This window comes from Sapajus apella, unplaced genomic scaffold (genome assembly GCF_009761245.1).
Source record: "Sapajus apella isolate SASKATOON/1434 unplaced genomic scaffold, GSC_monkey_1.0 scaffold2, whole genome shotgun sequence".
In the NCBI taxonomy this organism is placed as follows: domain Eukaryota; kingdom Metazoa; phylum Chordata; class Mammalia; order Primates; family Cebidae; genus Sapajus; species Sapajus apella.
The window spans coordinates 70,994,363-71,015,208 of record NW_022436942.1 but is presented as its reverse complement, the minus strand read 5'-3'; the positions used below and the strand labels follow the sequence as shown (position 1 = coordinate 71,015,208).

At 45.7% G+C, this 20,846-nt stretch overlaps 1 protein-coding gene across 5 annotated transcripts in view; it reads right to left on the bottom strand.

Annotated features, from left to right (window-relative positions):
• Positions 1-3,710: 3,710 nt before the first annotated feature.
• Positions 3,711-20,846, bottom strand: part of RPH3A (rabphilin 3A) — a 342,156-nt gene continuing 325,020 nt past the window's right edge. For 4 of the 5 annotated variants that reach the window (XM_032240317.1, XM_032240323.1, XM_032240298.1 and 1 more), the window contains 6 exons: positions 18,784-18,910; positions 16,634-16,690; positions 15,697-15,851; positions 10,621-10,702; positions 6,725-6,821; positions 3,711-5,937 (listed from right to left, as the gene is read on the bottom strand). In XM_032240317.1, coding sequence (XP_032096208.1) covers positions 5,807-5,937; positions 6,725-6,821; positions 10,621-10,702; positions 15,697-15,851; positions 16,634-16,690; positions 18,784-18,910 — 649 coding nt within the window. In that variant the 3' untranslated portion in view covers positions 3,711-5,806. Of the gene's footprint in view, positions 5,938-6,724; positions 6,822-10,620; positions 10,703-15,692; positions 15,852-16,633; positions 16,691-18,783; positions 18,911-20,846 lie in introns of those variants that run through there. The other variant, XM_032240332.1, reaches the window with a different exon arrangement.

The window sequence follows — 20,846 nt, the reverse complement described above, 5'->3', positions numbered from 1 at the left end:
AATTATTGTTTCCTTTAAAGGAACAGAAACAGAAAATTATAGACCACTCATTCTTGTGCTTTTTGAGAGAACGATAGTGTAGGACTCCAGTCAGGGAGCCTGCCCCAGCTAAAAGGTCTCAGTCTTGAAGTAATGAATAGGAAACAAAGGCACATTTGTGGGTGTAACAGCCTAGAGAATCATGATACTTTGATGCCTACCTGTGTAGTCAGAGAACCGGAAAGGGAAAGAGACTTATTCAGCGTCACATAGCAGATATGAACAAGAGCCAAACACAAGATACCTCTTTTTTTGTTGTTTTTTGAGATGGAGTCTCACTCTGTTGCCCAGGCTGGAGTGCAGTGTCGTGGTCTCGGCTCACTGAAACCTCGGCCTCCCAGATTCAAGTGATTCTCCTGCCTCACACTTCCAAGTAGTTGGGATTACAGGCATCTGCCACCACACTGACTAATTTTTTGTATTTTTAGTAGAGATGGGGTTTTTCCATGTTGACCAGGCTGGTCTCGAACTCCTGACCTTGTGAACTGCCCTCCTTGGCCTCCCAAAGTCCTGGGATTATAGGCATGAGCTACTGCACCCTGTCAAAAGATACCCCTGTGTGCATACTTTTGCTTTCATGATAGTGTTTTTTAAAAAATATTATTTATTTATTTGAGATGGAGTTTCACTCTTTTTACCCAGGCTGGAGTGCAATGGTGCAATCTCAGCTCACTGAAACCTCTGCATCCCAGGTTCAAGTTATTCTCCTGCCTCAGCTTCCCAAGTAGCTGGGATTACAGGTGCCTGCCACCACGTTTGGCTAATTTTTTGTATTTTTAGTAGAGACAGGGTTTCACCACTTTGGCCAGACTAGTCTTGAACTCCTGACCTCATGATCCACCTGCCTGGCCTCCCAAAGTGCTGGAATTACAGGTATGAGCCCCCACGCCCGGCTAAAGATTATTTTCAATTATGAATACATAATAGTTGTACATATTTATGGGGTGCATGCAATATTTGGGACACAGGCATATGATGTGTCATGATCACATCAGGGTAATTGGGGTGTCCATCGCTTTGAATGGCTTGCTTAACCTCATCAAGCCAATGTCCCTGGCAGATCTGATTGAGCTGAGCAAGGGTCAGCCTGGCAGGTTTCAGAGCATTGAGTGTTTAATCCATTCGGCCGTAAGCCCAGCCTCAATTGGGCCTGCACTGCCTTCAACAGGAACCACCAGTCTTGTGACCCCTTTTGCTTGCCTCCCCTTTTTCAGCCCTGATGGAAGACCAGACCTCAGCAACTTGGTCTTGCCTCTGACTCCTACTCAGAATAAACGTCTCTAGTTGTTGACTGAATGTCTATGGGCACCAGCAGGAAAGTCTACTCCCATCTGTGCTCCCATCCACCTTGGAGATCTGATTTCTGCCTCGCCTGAACCTCACCCACTTTCAACTCCAATATCCTGTGTTCAACCAATGCCAGTTCAAAGGCATTTTCCACTGATGCAAGCTGTGAGAGGGAGCACAAGTTTAGGGGCTGGCAAGTGGAGGTGGCATTTGTCAAGTCCCTACTATGTGCCAGGGACTCGCGATGGACTGTACCATTGACATCGCTCAGCAACTCTGAAATATTTATTACTGTCCCCATTTTCCAGATGAGGAAACTGATACTCAGTGACTTGGCCAAGGTCCCATAGCTAGAAAGTAACAGTCCGGATCTGAATGCTGGACTTTATTAAAATTTTGGCTGGTGTTCCTTTCAGGGCAGATGCTTCCCACCACACCATATCGCCTCTCACAGTGTTTTATTTCAATGGGGTCAGCCAGGAGTCAGGCAGAGGGCACATAATTAGCTAGGTCAGGGGTACTAATATTTATGAAAATTTTCTTCTTGTATATTCATCTTAGTCTGTTAGGCATGTCCACATGATGAATGAAGATCAACCAGTTCAAGGATGGAAATTGGGCTTCTTTTTAACCGCCACCCATGACTGACTGGTGGTGGCTGCCTGGAACACTGTGTTGAGAGGGACTCAGAGTCTGCTTGTAGGTTCTGTAGGAAAGATGCCGTATTGATTAGTGATGTCTGCCAGGAGCACAGGGAGAATGGCAAGTGTCTCCAGCTGTTCCTGTGAAGGGTGTGTGGACCTAATTAGCACCTCTCTCCAGCTGGTGGCAGCTAGTTAAATTGCTACTGGTAAAAATTGATCAATTTTTTGGATAGTGGTTTTCAAAGTCATGATGAAGGTGGAAATTACAAGTTATCAACCAGGAAAGATTTTCTTTCTTTCTTTCTTTTTTTAAGGCAGCGTCTCACTCAGGCTAGAGTGCAGCGGCATGATCTTGGCTCACTGCAACATCCACCTCCCAGGTTCAAGTGATTATCCTACCTCAGCCTCCTGAGTAGCTGGGACTACAGGTGTTTTTAGTAGAGATAGGGTTTCACCATGTTGGCCAGGCTGGTCTTGAACTCCTGACCTCAGGTGATCCACCCACCTCGGCCTCCCAAAGTGCTAGGATTACAGGCATGAGCCACTGTGCCCAGCCAGGAAATATTTTCAACTATACACCTTGTCCTTGGGGTTTAGCAGAATCTGTGGGGAGGTGTGGGGAGCTTGGGTAGTTAGAAAAGAAATCTCTCAAGTGAGACTAACTTGCCAGCTTCCGCTTTTGTGGGCACAAAAAGGAAATAGTCTCAAAAGAGAGTTCTGTTGGGATAGAATTGGTATCTCCTTCTGGAAGTAACCAACATTACTGATAAATTGCTTAAGCACTTTTGGGATGGATTATAGTGTGATTAAGAATTCTTCCAGAGGCCAGATGTGATGACTCACACCTGTAATCCCAGCACTTTGGGAGGCCAAGGCAGGTGGATCACATGAGGTCAGAAGTTCGAGACCAGCCTGGCCAACATGGTAAAACCTTCTCTCTACTAAAAATACAAAAATTAGCCAGGTGTGGTGGCGGGCACCTCTAATCCCAGCTACTCAGGAGGCTGAGGCAGGAGAATCACTTGAGCCCAGGAGGTGGAGGTTGCAGTGAGCTGAGATGGCACCACTGCACTCCAGCCTGAGCATCAGAGGGAGACTCTATCTCAAAAAAAAAAAAAAATCTTCTGGAAACTTAGTTACTCAGTTCACCTTCAGAGCTATTGTGAATCTCCAATGAGAGACTCATTATAGGTTGGAAGGTGCTAGAATGCAAGGGAGGCATTTGATGGCCCATGCTTATCAATCAGTTAAGAACACTGCACTTTGGGGGTCCAACAATCCATCTCCTTTCCTATACTGCCTTTGTGAAGCTTGGACATGGCATTTTCTTCTCTAGGCCTTGGTTTCTTCATCTGCCTAAAAAGTGAGTTGATTGAATTAGGTGCTGGCTCAATTTTATGTTCTTTTTGAGCTTTGACAATGTCTGATTCTGCAATGACTTGGGACTTTTCCCAGGTCTTGTGGCAGGAAGAGGAGGATGAAGATGCTGCCTTTCTGTTTGGTGGGCACCAGCAAAAAATATTCTTCTAAAAGGGTTTGGAGTCAGCCAAGTTACCTTAAGCCCACCTGCCCAGGAAAAAATCCACCAGAAAGCAAACTCCTCATGCACAGAGAACACATCTGTCTCCAGTGCCTGGAACATAGTAGATGCTCATTAAATACTCACTATCAGAGTAGCATATGTCCTGGTGGGGGGGGAGGACTTTGCCGAAACCAGAAAGGAAAAATGCAGACCACTCATTTTCCAGGATGTTCCTACTTTATTTTTGGCTAAATCATCACAAAGAAAGATGCTGGGTGGTTGTGCATGCACCGGAGGACGTGAGTGTATTCTAGGAGGGGAGGCGGTTACATTTGTTGGGGAGAGTGTGCACCCAGATGAGGGGCACTGTGAGCTTGCTGCATGCCGATTCCAGCGCCTACACCAGCATCAGGCTTGGGCGACACAGCCAGCATGCTGTCTCCTAAGGGGAAACTGTGGGAGGGAGGTGGGCTGAGGGTAGGTGCCACCAGGGACTAATGGGGAAAGACAGGGTCAAAAGGAAAGATGGCGGCCAGGAAGTTGTTGGCCACCTTGGGGAAGACAAAGAACTTGGTGTTTAGAAAATGGTTATTCGAGGCAAGAAATGAGTCCTCCCATGAATTGTGCAGGGAGTCGAGGCTGGAGGGCATTGAAAAGTTAAGAGATGTGATTTGGAGGAAAGTGAGAGCTTGAGTATCTGTCTGATGCTTCTGTAGAGAATATTGGGGGGTTGGGATGACTTACAGTGGTTTTCATGAGTGAAGACTTCATCGAAATTGGGAAAATCAAACCTTTCTCACAGGGCACTGAAGACCACCTGACCTTAACCTCAAATTGGTAATGTTTGCCCACATTGCCTTTTACCCCTTTTTAAAATATATATTTTTTTTGGTTAGTAAAAGATTGATGATGAGCCCAAAGCCTCTGGCATCAGAGCCTGTCACTCTACTGTTTCATAGCCAAGATGTTGTTTGATTCTCCCAGGAAGTTCAGTAAAGAGAGTGAAGGGGACAGAGAGACAGATGAAAAGAGAGAGACTGGAGGTGGTTCTGAGTAAGAGACAGGATGCAAGAGAGTCAATGAAACGGAGTCAGAGGGCATTGGGGGAGGGGGTAGCGTGTTCATTTACCTAAGAGCAGAGAAAGGAGAAAAGCTGGGGGCTTTGGATGAGGCTCCTTCAGACCCATATGCCCTGGTCTTCTAAATGCCTCCTGTGCCCACCTGGGGAGCCCGTGGATGAGAGAGCCCCTCTACGGGCATCTACACAGCTCAAGGGATGCTGCCGTGCACCCAGGACAGTGCCAGCCACTGGTCCGAGGCCTGGGAACATCTGGCTCTGCCAACAGGAGAAGTGGGTCACTTAAGAAGTGTGGGCCCAAATGGAACCTCAGATTTGGGCCAGTTTCTCAGTTTCCTGGTCAGGCTGGTGGCAGGAGGTGAAGAGGTTAGGCTGGGTTAAGATATACTTTTTTGCTGTTGTTTTTGCTGTGTTACTGCTTGAGAGAGAGAGACAGGCAAAGGGGAGAGAGGCAGGGAGAGAAAGAAGGGGGGGAGGCTGAGGAGGGGAGAGTCTACCGTGATGCAAGTTAGGGAAAGAAGTGGGGGAGGAGAAACGGTGACAGAGGAAGGGTTTTTTTCCTGTTTTGTTTTTGTTTTGCTAGGAAGCACGCAGGTGACATTCGGAAAGAGGAGAGTGTCCGAACCCCTTGGTGAATTCTGTGCCTTCATGTCTTGGTGCACTTGGAACCAGCCGGCGGGGGGAGTGTGTGTTCCTGAACACAGTGGTCTGTTTTCCTGGCAATCAGGGTGTGTGTCTGAGGGTGCAGTGGGAGCGTGGAGCCTCTGTTTCTGCCCCAATGCTTGTCCTCACAGCATTGTCCGGGTCTGCTGACAACTGAGGGTACACAGAGACACGACACAGGGAATGAAAGGGTGTGTTTGCGTGTGTGTGTTCAAGGCCAGGAGGGTCTAAAAACAGTCCTAAATGATGAACCTTTGTAATTTACCCAAACTGAGGGGTTGTTAAATGAGCAACCTCTTTGTAAACATCTCCCCATCCCCATCCCCGCTGCTCCATCCCAGGGACCAGAGAGGAGCTGTATTCAGAGCCCGCATCCCAGCATCAGGGAGGAGGGAATCTTTGGCAGCAGTGCCCAACATGACGGGGGCTCAAAGGCAGGCTCAGGGAGAGCAGCAGGGGATGGGGGGAGGTAGGCATAGAGAAGAGAGACCAGGGTGCGGTGGGCAGCTGGGGCAGGCTTGGGGGGGACCCGGGCATGGAGCGGGACATGGAGTTGGGGACCTGGGCACTAGCCTAATCGCTTGACACATGGTTCTCATTCTGTAGCTGGTGCCAGCGCTCGATCTTCTTGTCTTTATTTTTCAGACACTCGTACCAGTGTTTTAAGCGCTCTCCCTTGGCCGAGATCCCCAGCTGGCAGCCTCCTGGAGGATAAATGGGAAGATAGAAGCAGGTGGTCAGAATAGAGGTCATTCTAGACCTAAATGTGTAGTTGGGGAAAAAACTGCCACCATGCAGTGACTCCCAGCAACTTGGGATCTAGTCTCTAAAGAGAGTTGTTGTTATAACGCTGTTGTTGTTTTTGTTATTACTACTGCTGGCCTTCTCTGCTTCAAGAACCTGCAATGGCTCCCTACTGTTGCACCGAGTCATAACTTCACTGTCCATTTTTAAAGACTTTCTACAAATCACCACTCTACTCACTGAAACTTATCTCCCATTACTTCTAGGAACTCACCATCTATTTCCAAACAGTTTCATCATCCTGCTCAATCCTGTCATTACCCCTTAGCTCAGGCTCTGCCCCTTGCCTGGGATCCCCACCCCTCACCCCCACTTCATCTTTAATTGATTTTCTTCTTCATGGTTTGGAGAGGGACTAAAAAATTAAAACCTTTATCCTGGACATGCAAATAAATTAAGAAGAATTATTTTGCACCCTGCTTTCTGCAGAGACGCACATCTCTCCTATGATTTAATTACTCCACCAGAGGTGATTTGTTTAACACATAATCAAGTTTTGTAAGCCCTTTCATGTAAAGACATCCCGAAATCGGACCAAGGTCAGGACCATGGGTCTTGATTTAGCATTTGAACAATGTGGTTGCCAAAAGAAAAGGAGTGACCTAAACTCTCCATGGCCCTGAATAAAGCTCTCCTGTTCTGGGGAGGACAGAGGAGGCCATTTTCTCTGGAGTTAGGAACACTCACCGATGTAATCATTGGACTTGCCGATGTCATAGTCCCAGACCGAGATGTCCAGTGACTTCTTTGCCAGGTCACTGTGTTTGATGTCATAGAAAAACTCCTGGACACAACAGAGGAAGACACATGAGTAAGAGCCCTCTGAGCCCTCAGCACTGGGAGCTAAGATGCCAAGTCCTAGGGGTCATGGGCCAAGGAGAAGTCTTTGAGCTGGCATTCTGGAGCAAGGTGGACTTCCGGCTCTGATCCTCCGCCCTGGGTTCAGTGATCCCCTTCCAGCAAACATTCCGTGTAACAAAGTCATCCTCTTTTCAGTGAACTTTGCACTTGAAATTGGGAAGGCTGGTGAGGTTTTTTTCTAATAGAGCTCAAGTTTCCTTGTAGGCAAATGGCCATGAACTCAGTCCTACCCCTCCAGTAGCTTCTGAAGGGGCATCCCCTATTTTATTGGTTAGGAATTAAAAGTAGTTGAACTGGCCGGGTGCGGTGGCTCACACCTGTAATCCCAGCACTTAAAGAGGCTGAGGTGGGCAGATCATTTGAGGTCAGGAGTTTGAGACCAGCCTGACCAATCTGGTGAAACCCCATCTCTACTAAAAATACAAAAATTAGCCAGGCATGGTGGTGGGCGCCTGTAATTGCAGCTACTGGGGAAGCTGGGGCAGGAGAATCACTTGAACCCAGGAGGCGGAGGTTACAGTGAGCCGAGATCATGCCACTGCACTCCAGCCTGGGCCACAGAGCAAGACTCTGTCATAAAAAAAATAGAAATAAAAAATAAATAAATAAAATAGTTGAAGCAGACTGAGTACATATGTTCCCAGACAATCTGATTTTTTAAAAGATAGCTTTTCTGCCTAATTATAAAATTCATTTATGTTCATTGTTAAAACAAGAAAGCTCCCCCAAATTACCTGTAGTCCAACTACCTAAGAATAACCACTATCGACATTCCCCCGCATGTGTTCACAGGGATGGATAAATATTTTGTTAATTAAGTAATGCTGAATATACAGTATTGTCACTCCCTTTTTTCCAGTTACAGCTTTGGGCATAACCAACTTAGCATGTTCTCAAATATTTTTTCTACATCATCATTTAAAATGGCTGCATTTAATGGCTATACCAAAATCGAATCCTTAACAGTTGGGTGTTTAGGTTATTTCCAATTTTTCACTATCATCAAAAACACCATAAAAGCCACCCTTGTAGCAGCCAGGTGTGGTGGCTCATGCCTATAATCTCATCACTTTGAGAGGCCAAAGCTGGGTAGATCTCTTGAGGCCTGGAGTTCGAGACCAGCCTGGCAAACATAGTGAAACCCAGTCTCTAGTACAAATGCAAAAAATTAGCCAGGCATGGTGATGGACACCTGTAATCCCAGCTACTTGGGAGGCTGAGGCAGGAGAATTGTTTGAGCCTAGAAGGTGGAGGTTGCAGTGGGCTGAGATTGCACCAACTGCGCTCCAGCCTGGACAACAGAGAAAGATCCTGTCTCAAAAAAAAAAACAAAAAAAAAACTCCCTTGAAGCTAAATCATTACATACATTTTTAAAAAGTCACCCTTGCAGATAAATCATCATGTACATCCATGAATATTTACTTAGAATAAATTCTGAGACGTGAATGCATTTGTAAAATTTTAAGATGGTGAATAGTGGCTACACTGCAATGCCATTTGTGAACCATAAGAAAGCTGGTTACACATATACTTGCTTTGCATATGTATAAATATCTCAAACATGGATAATATATTTACTTCATAAGAAATGAAGTAGGTGCCAACAAGGCTGGGGTAGGAGGGGGACTTTGATTGGATAGCCTCTTGTGCTTTCTGAATTTTGAAATATGTGACTGCACTACCTGTTCCCCAAATAAGTGGAATTTAACTTTTTACACTGGACAGTTTTGAAAGTGTTTTGACAAACTTTCCTTCAGAGGCTTGTTTTCTCTCCAGTAGTGTGTGCATTTTCCCACATGCTCACTAATGCTGAGGACCAACATTTAAAAATATTTTTGCATTTGTTTGTTATGCGATATGGTGTCTGGTCTTAATTTATGGCTAATGAGTTTATTAGGATTTCATGTTTTGTGACTTGCTCAGATTCCAGGAGAGTGTAGGCAGGACAGCTATAAATGGCTCCTTACTCAAAACCCATGACATAAATTAGGAAATCAGGGGTTCAGCTGAAAAAGGGGCCTGGGGAGGAAGGGCTGAACTAATTGGTCAGTGATGATGCTGAGCCCTGTTTGCACGGCACATTCCCCACGTGGGTGCATATGGGTGTATGTTTTCATTTTTTTCTTTTTCTTTTTTTTTTGGAGACAGAGTTTCGCTCTGTCAGCAGGCTGGAGTGCATACAGTGGCACGATCTCAGCTCACTGCAACCTCCACCTCCGGGGCTCAAGCGATTCTCCTGCCTCAGCCTCCTGAGTAGCTGGGACTATAGGTGTGCGCCATCACACCCAGCTAATTTTTGTATTTTTGGTAAAGACAGGGTTTCACCATGTTGTCTAGGATGGTCTCGATCTCTTGACCTTGTGATCTGCCAGCCCCAGCCTCCCAAAGTGCTGGGATTACAGGCATAAGCCACCACACCAGATCTTCTTCTTCTTCTTCTTTTTTCCTAAAGTAAGCAATACTAAACCTATTGCACGGTAACTTCCCTTCCCCACTTTGCAATATGTGCTGAAAATCAACATTAGCCAGCTCCGACCCAACATTGGATCTTAGGAGCAGGGAAGAGAAAGGAGATTAAGAGGGTAGAACAGCATCCAGGGCTGCTCCAGGCAGGCATGGAGAGTAGAACATGGACTTATTCCTGCTCGGGCAGGGACAAGGCTCAGGGATGTGGCTCTGGCTCAGAGCTGGTATCTAATGGCACTTCTTTCGCTTTATTTAGGTCTAGATCAGAACTATACATGTGGGTTAGATTAGAGCTCATTTATTCTTCCACTCTTTCCTCCATTCAACCCTTCATTAATTTCACAGATATTTCTGGACTCCTGGTGTCTGACATACTTGTCCACAGAGAATTGAAATCCAGATGGGCAGCGTGAGCTGGGGGGGATGCACGGAGTCTGAAAACATAGAGGAAGCACATCTGCAGGAGGAAACTCTTATGCTGAGTCTTGAGGGATGAGTAGGAGTTTTCCGGAGAGGAGGAGAGGGAGAGGACAGTCCAGGAAAAGGTGGGAAGAGACCTGCATGGAGGTGAGTGTGACTTGAGGAGGGGATGTGTGAGACAAGGCAGGGGTGGAAGTGAATCTGAAAGGGCTCGATTGTCATGCCAAGAAATTCGAGAGCCATTGTTGAGTTCTTGAAGCAAGAAGGTGACAAATTCAGGTTTGCATTTTACAAAGCTCAAGCTTATGTGGTGGAGCTGCCATGCCCAGAAAAATGAGTCAGGAGTCTACTGCAACCATCCAGGGCTGAAATGTCAGGGTCCGAGGCAAGACCGTAGCAGTGAGAATGGAGAGGAAGGAGCATATTCAATGGCTGTCTGAACAGCTTTAGCAGGACTTGATGAACTGATGGACATGAGGAGTGAAGGACAGGACAGTGCCAATGGGGTGGATGGTAAAGAGCATTGCTGTTCCTATTTATTCCCTTGAATTCCAGTATTAGAGGCCACTTGAGTTGGTGAAGACATTGGAGACAAGTTAGTTAAATCTCTTCCCAAACACGGCTTCCTCCCTATGACATTCCTCATCTGTGGGCTTTTGTCTTATGCTTGATTTCTTCCAGTGACAAGGAACTCATTCCCTCTTCTTTAGATAATTCAATCTGATCTATCACAGAAAGTTTTTTTTTGACGGGACTTACAACCTTCTAGTAGGAATTTGTGCCTCTCCAACACAGCAAATATCCCAGAGCATGACAAAGAATGGGGCAGCCTTACCTCATTAAATTCGGGATTCAAGGTTTTCTTTTTAATTTGAGTCTTGTGTTTGGCCTTCTTTCCCATGTCCGGTTTCAGCCAGCTGGGAGGAGACACAAGATGCTGTTACATATGATGTTTAATGAGTAAGCACAGCCTCTTGACCCCAAAGCCTCCTTCTTTACCAGGACAAATTGATGAATATGTCAGAAAGGGGATCAACATTGGTGATGAGCAATGTGCATTAGAGCATCTGCTTGGTACCAGGCACTCGACTGGGCACCTTAGGTATGCTTAATCCTCACATGACCCTAGGCAGTAGAACCACAACGGCTCAGTTTACAGACCCAGAAACTGAGATCCAGAGAGGTAGAGTGTGCCCTAGCTCACACAGCTGGCATTGAATCCAGATGTTGCCTCTGGAGTCTGTGTTCTTAGTGTGCTCACCTTCTCCTCATAAATCAAATTGATGGCCATGGCTGGTGGTGCCTGACATTTTACCATCTAACCTACCTTAGGCTGCCCCCATTCCCTGGAGAGATGCTGGGTGTATGCACAGAAAGTGGGGGATGCCAATCTGATTATTGTCACTCCACTGCTCAAAACTATGCACTGGATTCTTTTTAAATTTGGGAGAGTTCAAAATCCTTCATGTGGCCTTAAGACCCTGTGTGGCTGGGTTTCTGCCCCATCCCAGTCTAACCTTATGCCATCCTCCTCACCCCACTCCTTACTCCTCCTTTTCACCCAAGGGCCTTCAAGCAAACTGTTTCTTCTGCCTATAGGGCTCTTTTCCAGTGAGGCCTAATGTCTGGCACATAGTAGATACTCATTTTCTGGGTGAGGCTGGATGTAGTGGCTCGTGCCTATAATCCCTGCACTTTGGGAGGCTGAAGCAGGAGGCTTACTTGAACCTAGGAGTTTCAGACCAGCCTGGGCAACATAGTGAGAGCCTGTCTCCATAAAAAAATAACAAAAATTAGCTGGGCACAGTGGTGCATGCCTGCAGTCCCAGGTACTCATGAGGATGAGGTAGAAGGGTCTCTTGAGCCCTGCAGTTTGAGGCTGCAGTGAGCTATGATCACACCACTGAACTATAGCCTGGGCAATAGAGTGAGACCCCGTCTCTTAGAAAAAAAAGAGAGAACAAAACCCAAACCAAACCAAACAAAGTATGTCCTGGGTGAGTAAACCCAACAGGCTAAAAACTCCTAAGGGTTGGGACGTTTGGATTCTGATTCAGGTTGTCACCAGCTGAGCAACTTTAAACGTGAGCATAACTTTACTGTGCCTCCATTTCTTGACCTGTAAAGAAGGCGAACATTTTACTCTCATCAACAGAGCTGGTTTTGAGGATAATTTTTAGGGAGAGACAAAAATGAGGAATTAAAAGTTACCAAAGAGCTAAGCAAAAATAATGGGTAGTTCTGACTTTTAAAAAAATCTTTATTTGGCCGGGCACGGTGGCTCACACTTGTAATCCCAGCACTTTGGGAGGCCAAGGTGGGTGGATCATGAGGTCAGGAATTCAAGACCAGCCTGGCTGTAGGGCTGATGGCCCCACAGGGTTATGGGGTGTTCCTTATGCTGTGCTGAGACACAGGATTTGAGAAATAAAGAGACAGGACACAGAAGTACAAGGAAAATGCAGCTGGGCTTGGGGGGCCACGCCACCTATGAGTGGAGTTAGGCGAAGCTTTGAATGTTCAGAAGCATGAGTATTTATTGTGTATAGGTTAGGGGGTAGGGCAGTGAGTGAAATTATCTTTAAGGATAGTGATAGGGTAGTGAGCAATAAAACAAGGGGTCTACCTCCATTAGGTCACCTAGGCCAGGAGGTGGACAGTGCACAGCAAGGGGCCCATTCCCATTAAGGCAAGGGCCGTGTGCAGTAGGGGTCCACCCCCATTAGGTCACCGAGGCTTGAAGGTGGGTCATGCGCAGTGAAGAGGGTGCAGTGTGCAATATGTCTATTTATGGGCAAACTACTTCTAAGAAGATTTATGGGGGGATGCTTTAAGTTACACAGTAGTGACAGAGCTGTTAGGGTTACCGCCACCTGCTGGTAGCTTCCAATGAGTTTTCTGGGAAGATGCTTTTCAAGCAGCACAGTAGCAAGAGCTGATAAAGTTCACAGTCACCAAGGTAGGTTGCCGGTCTAAGGGCAGCCTTCCACAAGAACTGGAGCAAGGTCCTACAGATCCTTTATTGGGAACAGTGGCTCTTGCCCCAAGCCTGCCATACAGTGGGTATCTTTACGATACCGAACGCTGCCGCCTGGGCCATGGATTCTTTTCCTGGTATAACTGTTTTTCCCTTAAATTATGCTCTGCACTGTGTCTGCTCTAGGCATTCCTCTGATTATAAGCTGCTTATTTCTTAATTCATGCTCTGTACTGTGTCCACTGTAGGCATTCCTCCGATTATGAACTAAGATATAATTATATATATATATATATATGTAAGGAAATATTTCTTAGGCACTTATACTATTAACTATTATATAATTATATAGAGAGGATTATATAAAGGAATTCTTCAAGTCCTAATTCTATAAACTAATATATAATTACATAAAGGATTATATAAAAGGAAATCGCTGAATAGTAACACTATAAACTAAGACATTTTTTAAGCCCTAACTGTGCCAGGGTTCTGCTTAAGTCTCCTTCCTCAGTGCCTATATGGGGGGTTACCCACATCTGGCCAAGATGGTGAATCCCGTCTCTACTAAAAAAAGAAAAAAATACAAAAATTAGCCAGGTGCAGTGGTGGGTGTCTATAAGCCCAGCTACTTGGGAATCTGAGGCAGGAGAATCACTTGAACCCTGGAGGCAGAGGTTGCAGTGAGCCAAGATTGTGCCACTGCACTCTTGCTCTAGAGTAACAGAGCAAGGTTCTGTCTAAATAAATAAATAAAATTTATTTGATCAGAAACTGCTTAGTGGTCTCCCATTTCTTCTCCCATAACTGCAGCCAGTAGGACAGCTGCTTCACTGGTGACCACAGCAATTCTACTTCTTCTGGAAGGACTGGGTGGGTGGAGGAGGGGGTGGTAGAGAGAATTATTTAAGAAAACCAATCTGCACGTGGCTGACTGCTAATGGAGTGCTGGACAGCACCCCTTGAGCTCATTCCCTCTCTTGGGTCATATGAGGAAATAAAACCAAATTACTCTTAGAAACCAAACTTGTCCCTAACATGTGTGGTTTCTGTTAACTAAATCTTGATTCAAAGGAAACCTGACGGACAGCCCACATGAATCTGTTCTTTGGCTGTGGACTCAAGGGAAGTATTGTTTTCTGTTATCAGAGGCAGTGGAGGTGGGGGGAATGTCTCCCAGCTGGAGAGAATATTAGTAAATACTCTTTGCCATGAGTAAGAACAGTGATGGTGGTTATTTATAACCATAATGACATGTATTTATTGAGCATTTACTATGTACCAGACCCCTTGGAAATGCACCCCTCAGCCTACATTCTCCAATTCAGGGGGTGAAACTGACAGACAAGCTACTGGACTCTGCATTCATGATGTTCTTGCTGAAGCCATGCTTCCCACAAGCTGTTCTTAGCCAATAACTAACCCTGACAGGGACATTAGGCAGCCTCATTTCTGGGAAATGCAGGACTCCTTTGATGGGTGTTTGTGTAGATTCTTTCTACTCAAATGTCCTTCCTTCTCTGCACCAGCAGGATCACACCTTAGCAAGGTCTGCTGTCTCTGTGGGTCCCCTCAGGAGTCTTCCTTACCTCCTCTACAGGCATTTTCTCCAACAAATCTCTCACACCTCTTATCTTCTCTTGGTGTTTCCATCTTGGAGCACCTGAACTCATACACAGTATTACTCTTTCCATTTTGCAGATGAGGACATTGAAGACTAGAGATGTTAAGCCATAAGCCCCTGGTCACATAGCTAGAGCATACTGGAGACTCCATGCTCCATGGAGATCCATATCCACAGAAGCACACATGTCGCTGCCCCAAGGTCAGCAGAATTCTACTGAGGTGCTAAACATTTTTGTACCAGGCTCGATTCTGGTTGCTTTCTATGTGCCATCTCATTTGAGCCCTAACCCCGCTCTTGGAGATAAGTGGAACTCTTGTTTCCATTTTACCAACGAAGAAACTGAATGAGAAGCTAAATAGCTTGCTTACAGTCCACAGCTAGCAACTGGCAGAGATGGGAGTTGGGCCTGATGTCTGACACAGTGGTGGCCATGAAATTGCACCTGGCAGACCTCCAACTACAGGAAGCATAACTGACCAAGGCCCCAGATGCAGTGCTTGGAAGTCCATGACATATTTGTGCCAAGGCCATGCTCCCAGCCAATGACTGGGCCTTGCAGGGATGCTAAGGTAGGCCCACTCCTACAAGACACAGGACACATCTGATAGCCAATTTTGGCTTGAGGACTCCCTGGAGGGCTTACTGAACTTGCATCTAGAAAGATTCCCTCCAACTTCCGTATCTATTCCCCTCATTCAGGTCAGACTTGCATTGTAGTCTAACATCTCTCCCTTTCTCCTCTGACTCCCTCTAGACTTCCTGAAATGAGTATTTCCCCTGATAAACCCTTTGTCTACTTAATTCTATTTTGGTGTCTTCTTCTCAGATGATCTGGACTAACACAGATAACAAAGTGTCTTTTATTCCCCATGATTGAGATTACTGGAATAGTCCCCAAATCTAAGGCATTTTTTTCTGAACATTCCAGAATGAATCCGGAAAACACCAGATGGCCTCTTTGGTGGTGGAGGTCTGAGCAGTCTGAGGGGAGTGCGGCCAACTCCTGGGAGCTATGAATGGGGCTACGACAACTAATCAGCATAGTTGTAGAGCCATCACCAGCCCCTGGAGAGGACAGGGTCACAGAGTTTTGCATGTGGGCAAGTGGCACAGCAGTCCAACTGCCTGAGACTCCAGACCCACATTCTTGCCAGTTCTAGCCGTTTGTTTCACTGTGACCTTGGGTAGGTTCCTTGCCCTCTCTGGGTCTCAATGTACAATGATCTTGGGGAAACTCTCTGGTTCTCCTTTTCCAAGGATCCAGGACTCCTCTTGGGCCCACCCATGGCCCCAAGGCATTGACTTACAGCTTGACGAATGGGTCTGAGTAGCCATTGGCGTCCATGGCAGCCAGGTGCACGCAGCGTATGATGCCAACAATGAGGCCTCCCTGCTGTGTGCTGTACATGAGGGAGACCAGGATCTTGCCACGCTCTTCAGTGTCACCAATACGCTCCACCTGCTGCATTAGGGGAAAAGGCAGTGTGGGCCTCGGAGGGGAGGGGGCTGGGCAATGTGGATTGTGAGCCTTAGGGAAAAGCCTATGAAGGGCAGATGGAGCTTGGCCAGCTCTAGGGAGTCAGCACCAAGGACAGCAGACGGCCTCACCTCCAAGGAGGAGCCAGTGGTGAAAGTCAGGAGACCAGTCTCAGGCACGTGGGGACCAATGGCTTTACTTTGACTTAGACATGGGTGAACTCTGACTGTGAGCACAGATTAAACTTGCTCCTGGTCACTGATTGGCTTTGACTCTAACCCAGGACTGAGCCTTGACCCTCGCCCCAGCCAGATTCCTGCTTCTGATCTCAGACTCCCTTAATGCAACCAGTCTTCTCAAAGGATAGTCCCTGGGGCCATATGAGGGACCCAGGCATAGAGCATGAAGGCTTAGTTCAGTTTCTGCCAGGCACACAGCTCAAAGAATGCATCTACTCCAAGAAAGGAGTATGCCATTGCTCTAGTCAGTAAACTGTCAACAGAGCTTCTGACCACAAGGCTAAAAACCTGGTGGGCATCCTGGGTGTGAGAGAAAGGGGCTGCCCGCTCCTCAGAGGCTTCAGGCGTGGAGAGGACATCCCTTGTCTCATGCTCAAACAACGTGGGTAAAGGGTCACTCTCAAGGCAAATCAACAGCGGGGTGGTTGCAAGAGAATGGGTGAGGAAGGGGCTAGGGAGGGAGAGAAGAGGAAGATGCTATCCTAGCACAGACCCCGACTGTGGTTTCAATTCCTGCTCAGTGCTTACCTCCTCCTCATAAAGGGCCATGCCTCGGGCTGACCCCGTGGTCCCGGCTCGTTTCATCTTAAAAGAAGAAAACAAATAAAGATAACATTGTCTATGGAGCTCATCTTCCTACACAAGAAGGACCAGAAACCTCTCAAACTTCCATGAGCATCCAGAGCCATGAGGGTGGGTTCTTAAGCTACTGTGGCCTCCTACTCTCCCTTTTAGCTAAAATGTATAAAACATAGCCATATGGCAAAGTATGTGAATGCATAACAACCTGTGATATAAATTCTGTTACAATTCCAGTTTTACAAATGAGGATGCTGAGGGTCCGAGTGGCTAAGCTCCTTACCCAAAGTCACACAGCCAATAAGTGTCAGAGCACTCCACACACAAACAGACAAGATTTCATTTTCTCTGGTTGAAATGACTCAGGGATCTTGGGGTCTGACTCACCAGGCATGTTTTCCCTTCATGGCCCCTGGGGCCCTTTTGCTGAACTCTAAGTCTCTGGGAAACAGAGTTGGAAAACCATTGGTTAAATCCAACCTCCCCACTCTGGAGAGGAGGAAACCTGAGGTCCAGAGGGGAGGGGCCCCTGTCCTCAGTGGGACATAATGGGGGAAGTTGGTGGTGCAAGGGTTAAGATTTAATGACAAAGAGCAAACGAAGATGATCAGTAGCATTCTGTGGCCGCTGCAGCCCTCTGGCTGTCCTGCGCCTCCATGTCTCTGGAGCTGGCTGTGTCCACCATAGCAAGATGGGCAGACCCAAAGGCTGATGGCCCAGGCAAGGGCCTGGCCATTGTCCTGGCCAACTGAACTCATGGAGTTGGGGAAGGAAGAGAAGCCTGAAGAACCAGCTGTTACCAGGCAAAAGTCCAGAAGAAATGCCTCACTCCTAGGGCTGTCTTTAAGGATTTATTTTGAGCCTGAAATTTAGTGGAAATTCTTCCTTGCAATTTTCCTTGTTGGGCCTTGTTCCTTTGCCTGCACTATAAAACCATGGCATGGCATGCAGATATTCCAACCATGGGCTGGCCATCTGGTTGGAGGATGCTGCAGGATTTCCCCTCCTGTACCTCATAGCTTCCCTGTGGAGAGCAGGCTGGATGCCGAGAGAGACCAGGGGTGCTGGTGTTGTAGGAGAGCTGGGCTCCGGCTAGTGCCAAGACCTTGGAGACCTGCTCCCTCTCTGGGCCCAAGTTGGCTGACAGGTAAGGCAAGGCAGCCTGAATTATCTCTAAAAATATAGATTGCTGAGTCCTTCCATACCCCACTAAAACAGAGTCCCCAGAGGAGACCCCCGCAAATCTTAGTTTGTAAAGCTCTGGTTTTAAATTCTGAGGTGCAGCCCAATTGCAGAAACTCATTTTCATCCTTGTTATTTCCTCAAAGAGCAATAATCACCATCTGACCACAACCATGACAGTTCAAATACTTCATATGTATAACCACATTCAATCCTTAAAAGATCCTATGAGGTTAGCACTACAGTAACCCATTTTACAATAAGACAGCTGAGACCCAGATAAATTCAATAATTTGCCTCAGGTTATACCCTAAGTGGCAGAGCCGGGATTCACACCTGGAGAGCCTGGCTGTACAGCCCACACTCTTAAACTCTAGGCTATGCTGCCTTCTGTTAACCTACATGGTGCTTTCTGACTTCCTAACTGACAGGTGAGTAAGGCAGTATTGTTTCCTACACTAACAACTGTTCATTTATGAGTGCTTACTATGCACTAAGTTCTATTCCCATTATACTATTTTTTAAAACACAACCCTCTCAAGAGGCAGGTACTGTTGGAATACCCACGTCACAGACAAGAACACCGAGGCATGGGGTAGTTCAGTCCCTTGGCCAAGGCCATGGAGTAGCAAGTAGCAGGGCTGGCTCTGAACCCAGGAAGCCCATGCTCTCCTTCCAGTTTGGCCAAGGAGAATTCATGTTTGAAGTGATGCTGACACAGGGTTTGTGAAAGGCAGAGAGAGGATGCAGCCTGAGGTTCTGAGCTGGAATCCTGACTCTCCTCTGCAGACCTGCTGCAGTGCCTCTACTACCCAATTGGGGGAAATTGGATCTATTTCCCCCAATTCAGACCCAGAGGAAGGCAGCTCCCCCAATCGCCCCTCCTCCCATCAGATCCTGAGGGGAAAATCACTCACAGGAATCACTCGCTCCAGGCAGATGTTGAAATTCTTCCTCTGGTTGGGCTTCAGTTTCTTGAGGGAGAATCTTGTCTCCCCAATAAATTCATTGTGGCCAAATTTGTCCTCATCACAAACAGAGATCCTGCCACCAACACAAGGGGGTGGAAAGAGAAACAGGATCAAATAAAAATATTTACTTAGAATAGTTAAGTAGTTATTGTTTATAACTATGAAAAAATCAGAAATAACAAATACTCTACAATGGAGGAACTGCTCAAGAAAATTATGAAATAACCATAAAATGTAATTGTATCACTAAAGACAATGTTGTGCTTAGTCATCAGGGAAATGTGAAACCACAACACAACACCAGTGCACGCCTACCAGAATGACCAAAATAAGAAAGTGTTGATAAGGCTGTGAAGCAAGTGGAACTCCCATACGTGGCTGATGGGAGTGCACAATGGCACAGCCACTCTGGAAAACTGGCAGTTTCTACTAAAGCTGGACATACCCGTATTTTATGGCTCAATCATTACACTTCTAGGTATATACGCAACAGAAATGAGTGTACCTGTGCACATAGAAACAGCTACTAGAATGTTCCTAGCAGCACTATCTGTCATAGCCCCAAACTAGACACCACCCAAATACATCAACAGTAAACTGGGTAAATAAAACTGTGTTATATTCATGCAATAAAATACTAAACAGCGATAAGAATGACCTACAACTACACACAATTTGGATGAATACACACACAGAATGTCAAATGAAAGAATGTAGATACAAAAGAGCCACGCAATACAATTTCATTTATGTAAAGTATAAAAACAGACAAGATTAATTTGTCCTGTTAGATGTTAGGATATTGAATACCCCAGGGAGGTTCTCACAGGAAGGGGCCACAGTGGGGGCTTCTGCAGTTTGGGAATGTTCCTTTCCTTAAGCCCAGTGTGTTCACTGTTCTGAAAATTCATCAATCTGTACACTTATTATATGTGCATCTTTCTAAATAATGTTGCAGCCAATCTGGAAAGCAGTTTGCATGTCTTGTAAAAATTGTTTTGAAAAACATCACATATCCCATGATCCAGTAATAATTCTCTTTGGTTTCTATCCCAAGGAAACACTCATGTGTACACAAGCAAGAATGAAGTATGCTCACTGCAACTTTGTTTGTAATAGAGAAAAGCTGGAAACAATTTAAATGCCCACCCATAGGGAATTGGCTAAATCAACTGGTAAACATTTACAGAAAATTTTAAAACGTGCCAAACAATCCTGTACGTTGTTTATAGATACATAATTATGAAGTATAAGACATACTTGAGAATGAAACCCAAAGAATTTAGGATGGTGTTTAGCTCTTAGGAGAGAAGGAAGAGAACAGGACAGGATGGGAGAGTAGATTGTACAAAAGGAGCTTCAACTTGCCCCAGGAGTGCTTTCTCAAATAAACAGCTGAGGCAAACCAGCAAAATAGCAAGATTTTTTAACAGCTCAAGTATTGGGTGGGTTCACGGATGTTTGTTTTAGTATGTTCTACACTTTTCTATTCATTTGTAATATTTAATAATAATAATATTTTTACAAATCTGTGATAAATCCATTCTGTGGAATACTCTGAGTCAGTTGAAATTAGGTAGATCTAAATGTCTTTTCATGGCTATGACACCAAGGTATATTGTTAAGAAAAAAAGGCAAGTTCTAGATATACATATATATACATATATGCATATATAGTATATTTTATATATATATATTGCCATTACTTTTAATGGCAAAACTGCAATTACTTTCCACACCAGCCTAATAATTCAACATTGTAGAAGAATATGAAATGGCATTAACGTATTATTAAGTGATACAGACATATTAATGGGATGATCCATTGTAATAAACATTTTTATAAGCACTCAATTTTATTAGGAAAAAACTTCGCACGCATGCACACACACACACACACACACTGAACATCTAGGCACCAAGATGTTAACAGTAAACAGTTTCAACTTACCTGTATTTTCCAAAATTTCTACCAAAAATATCTTTTTTTGGTAAAAGTAAACAAGCAA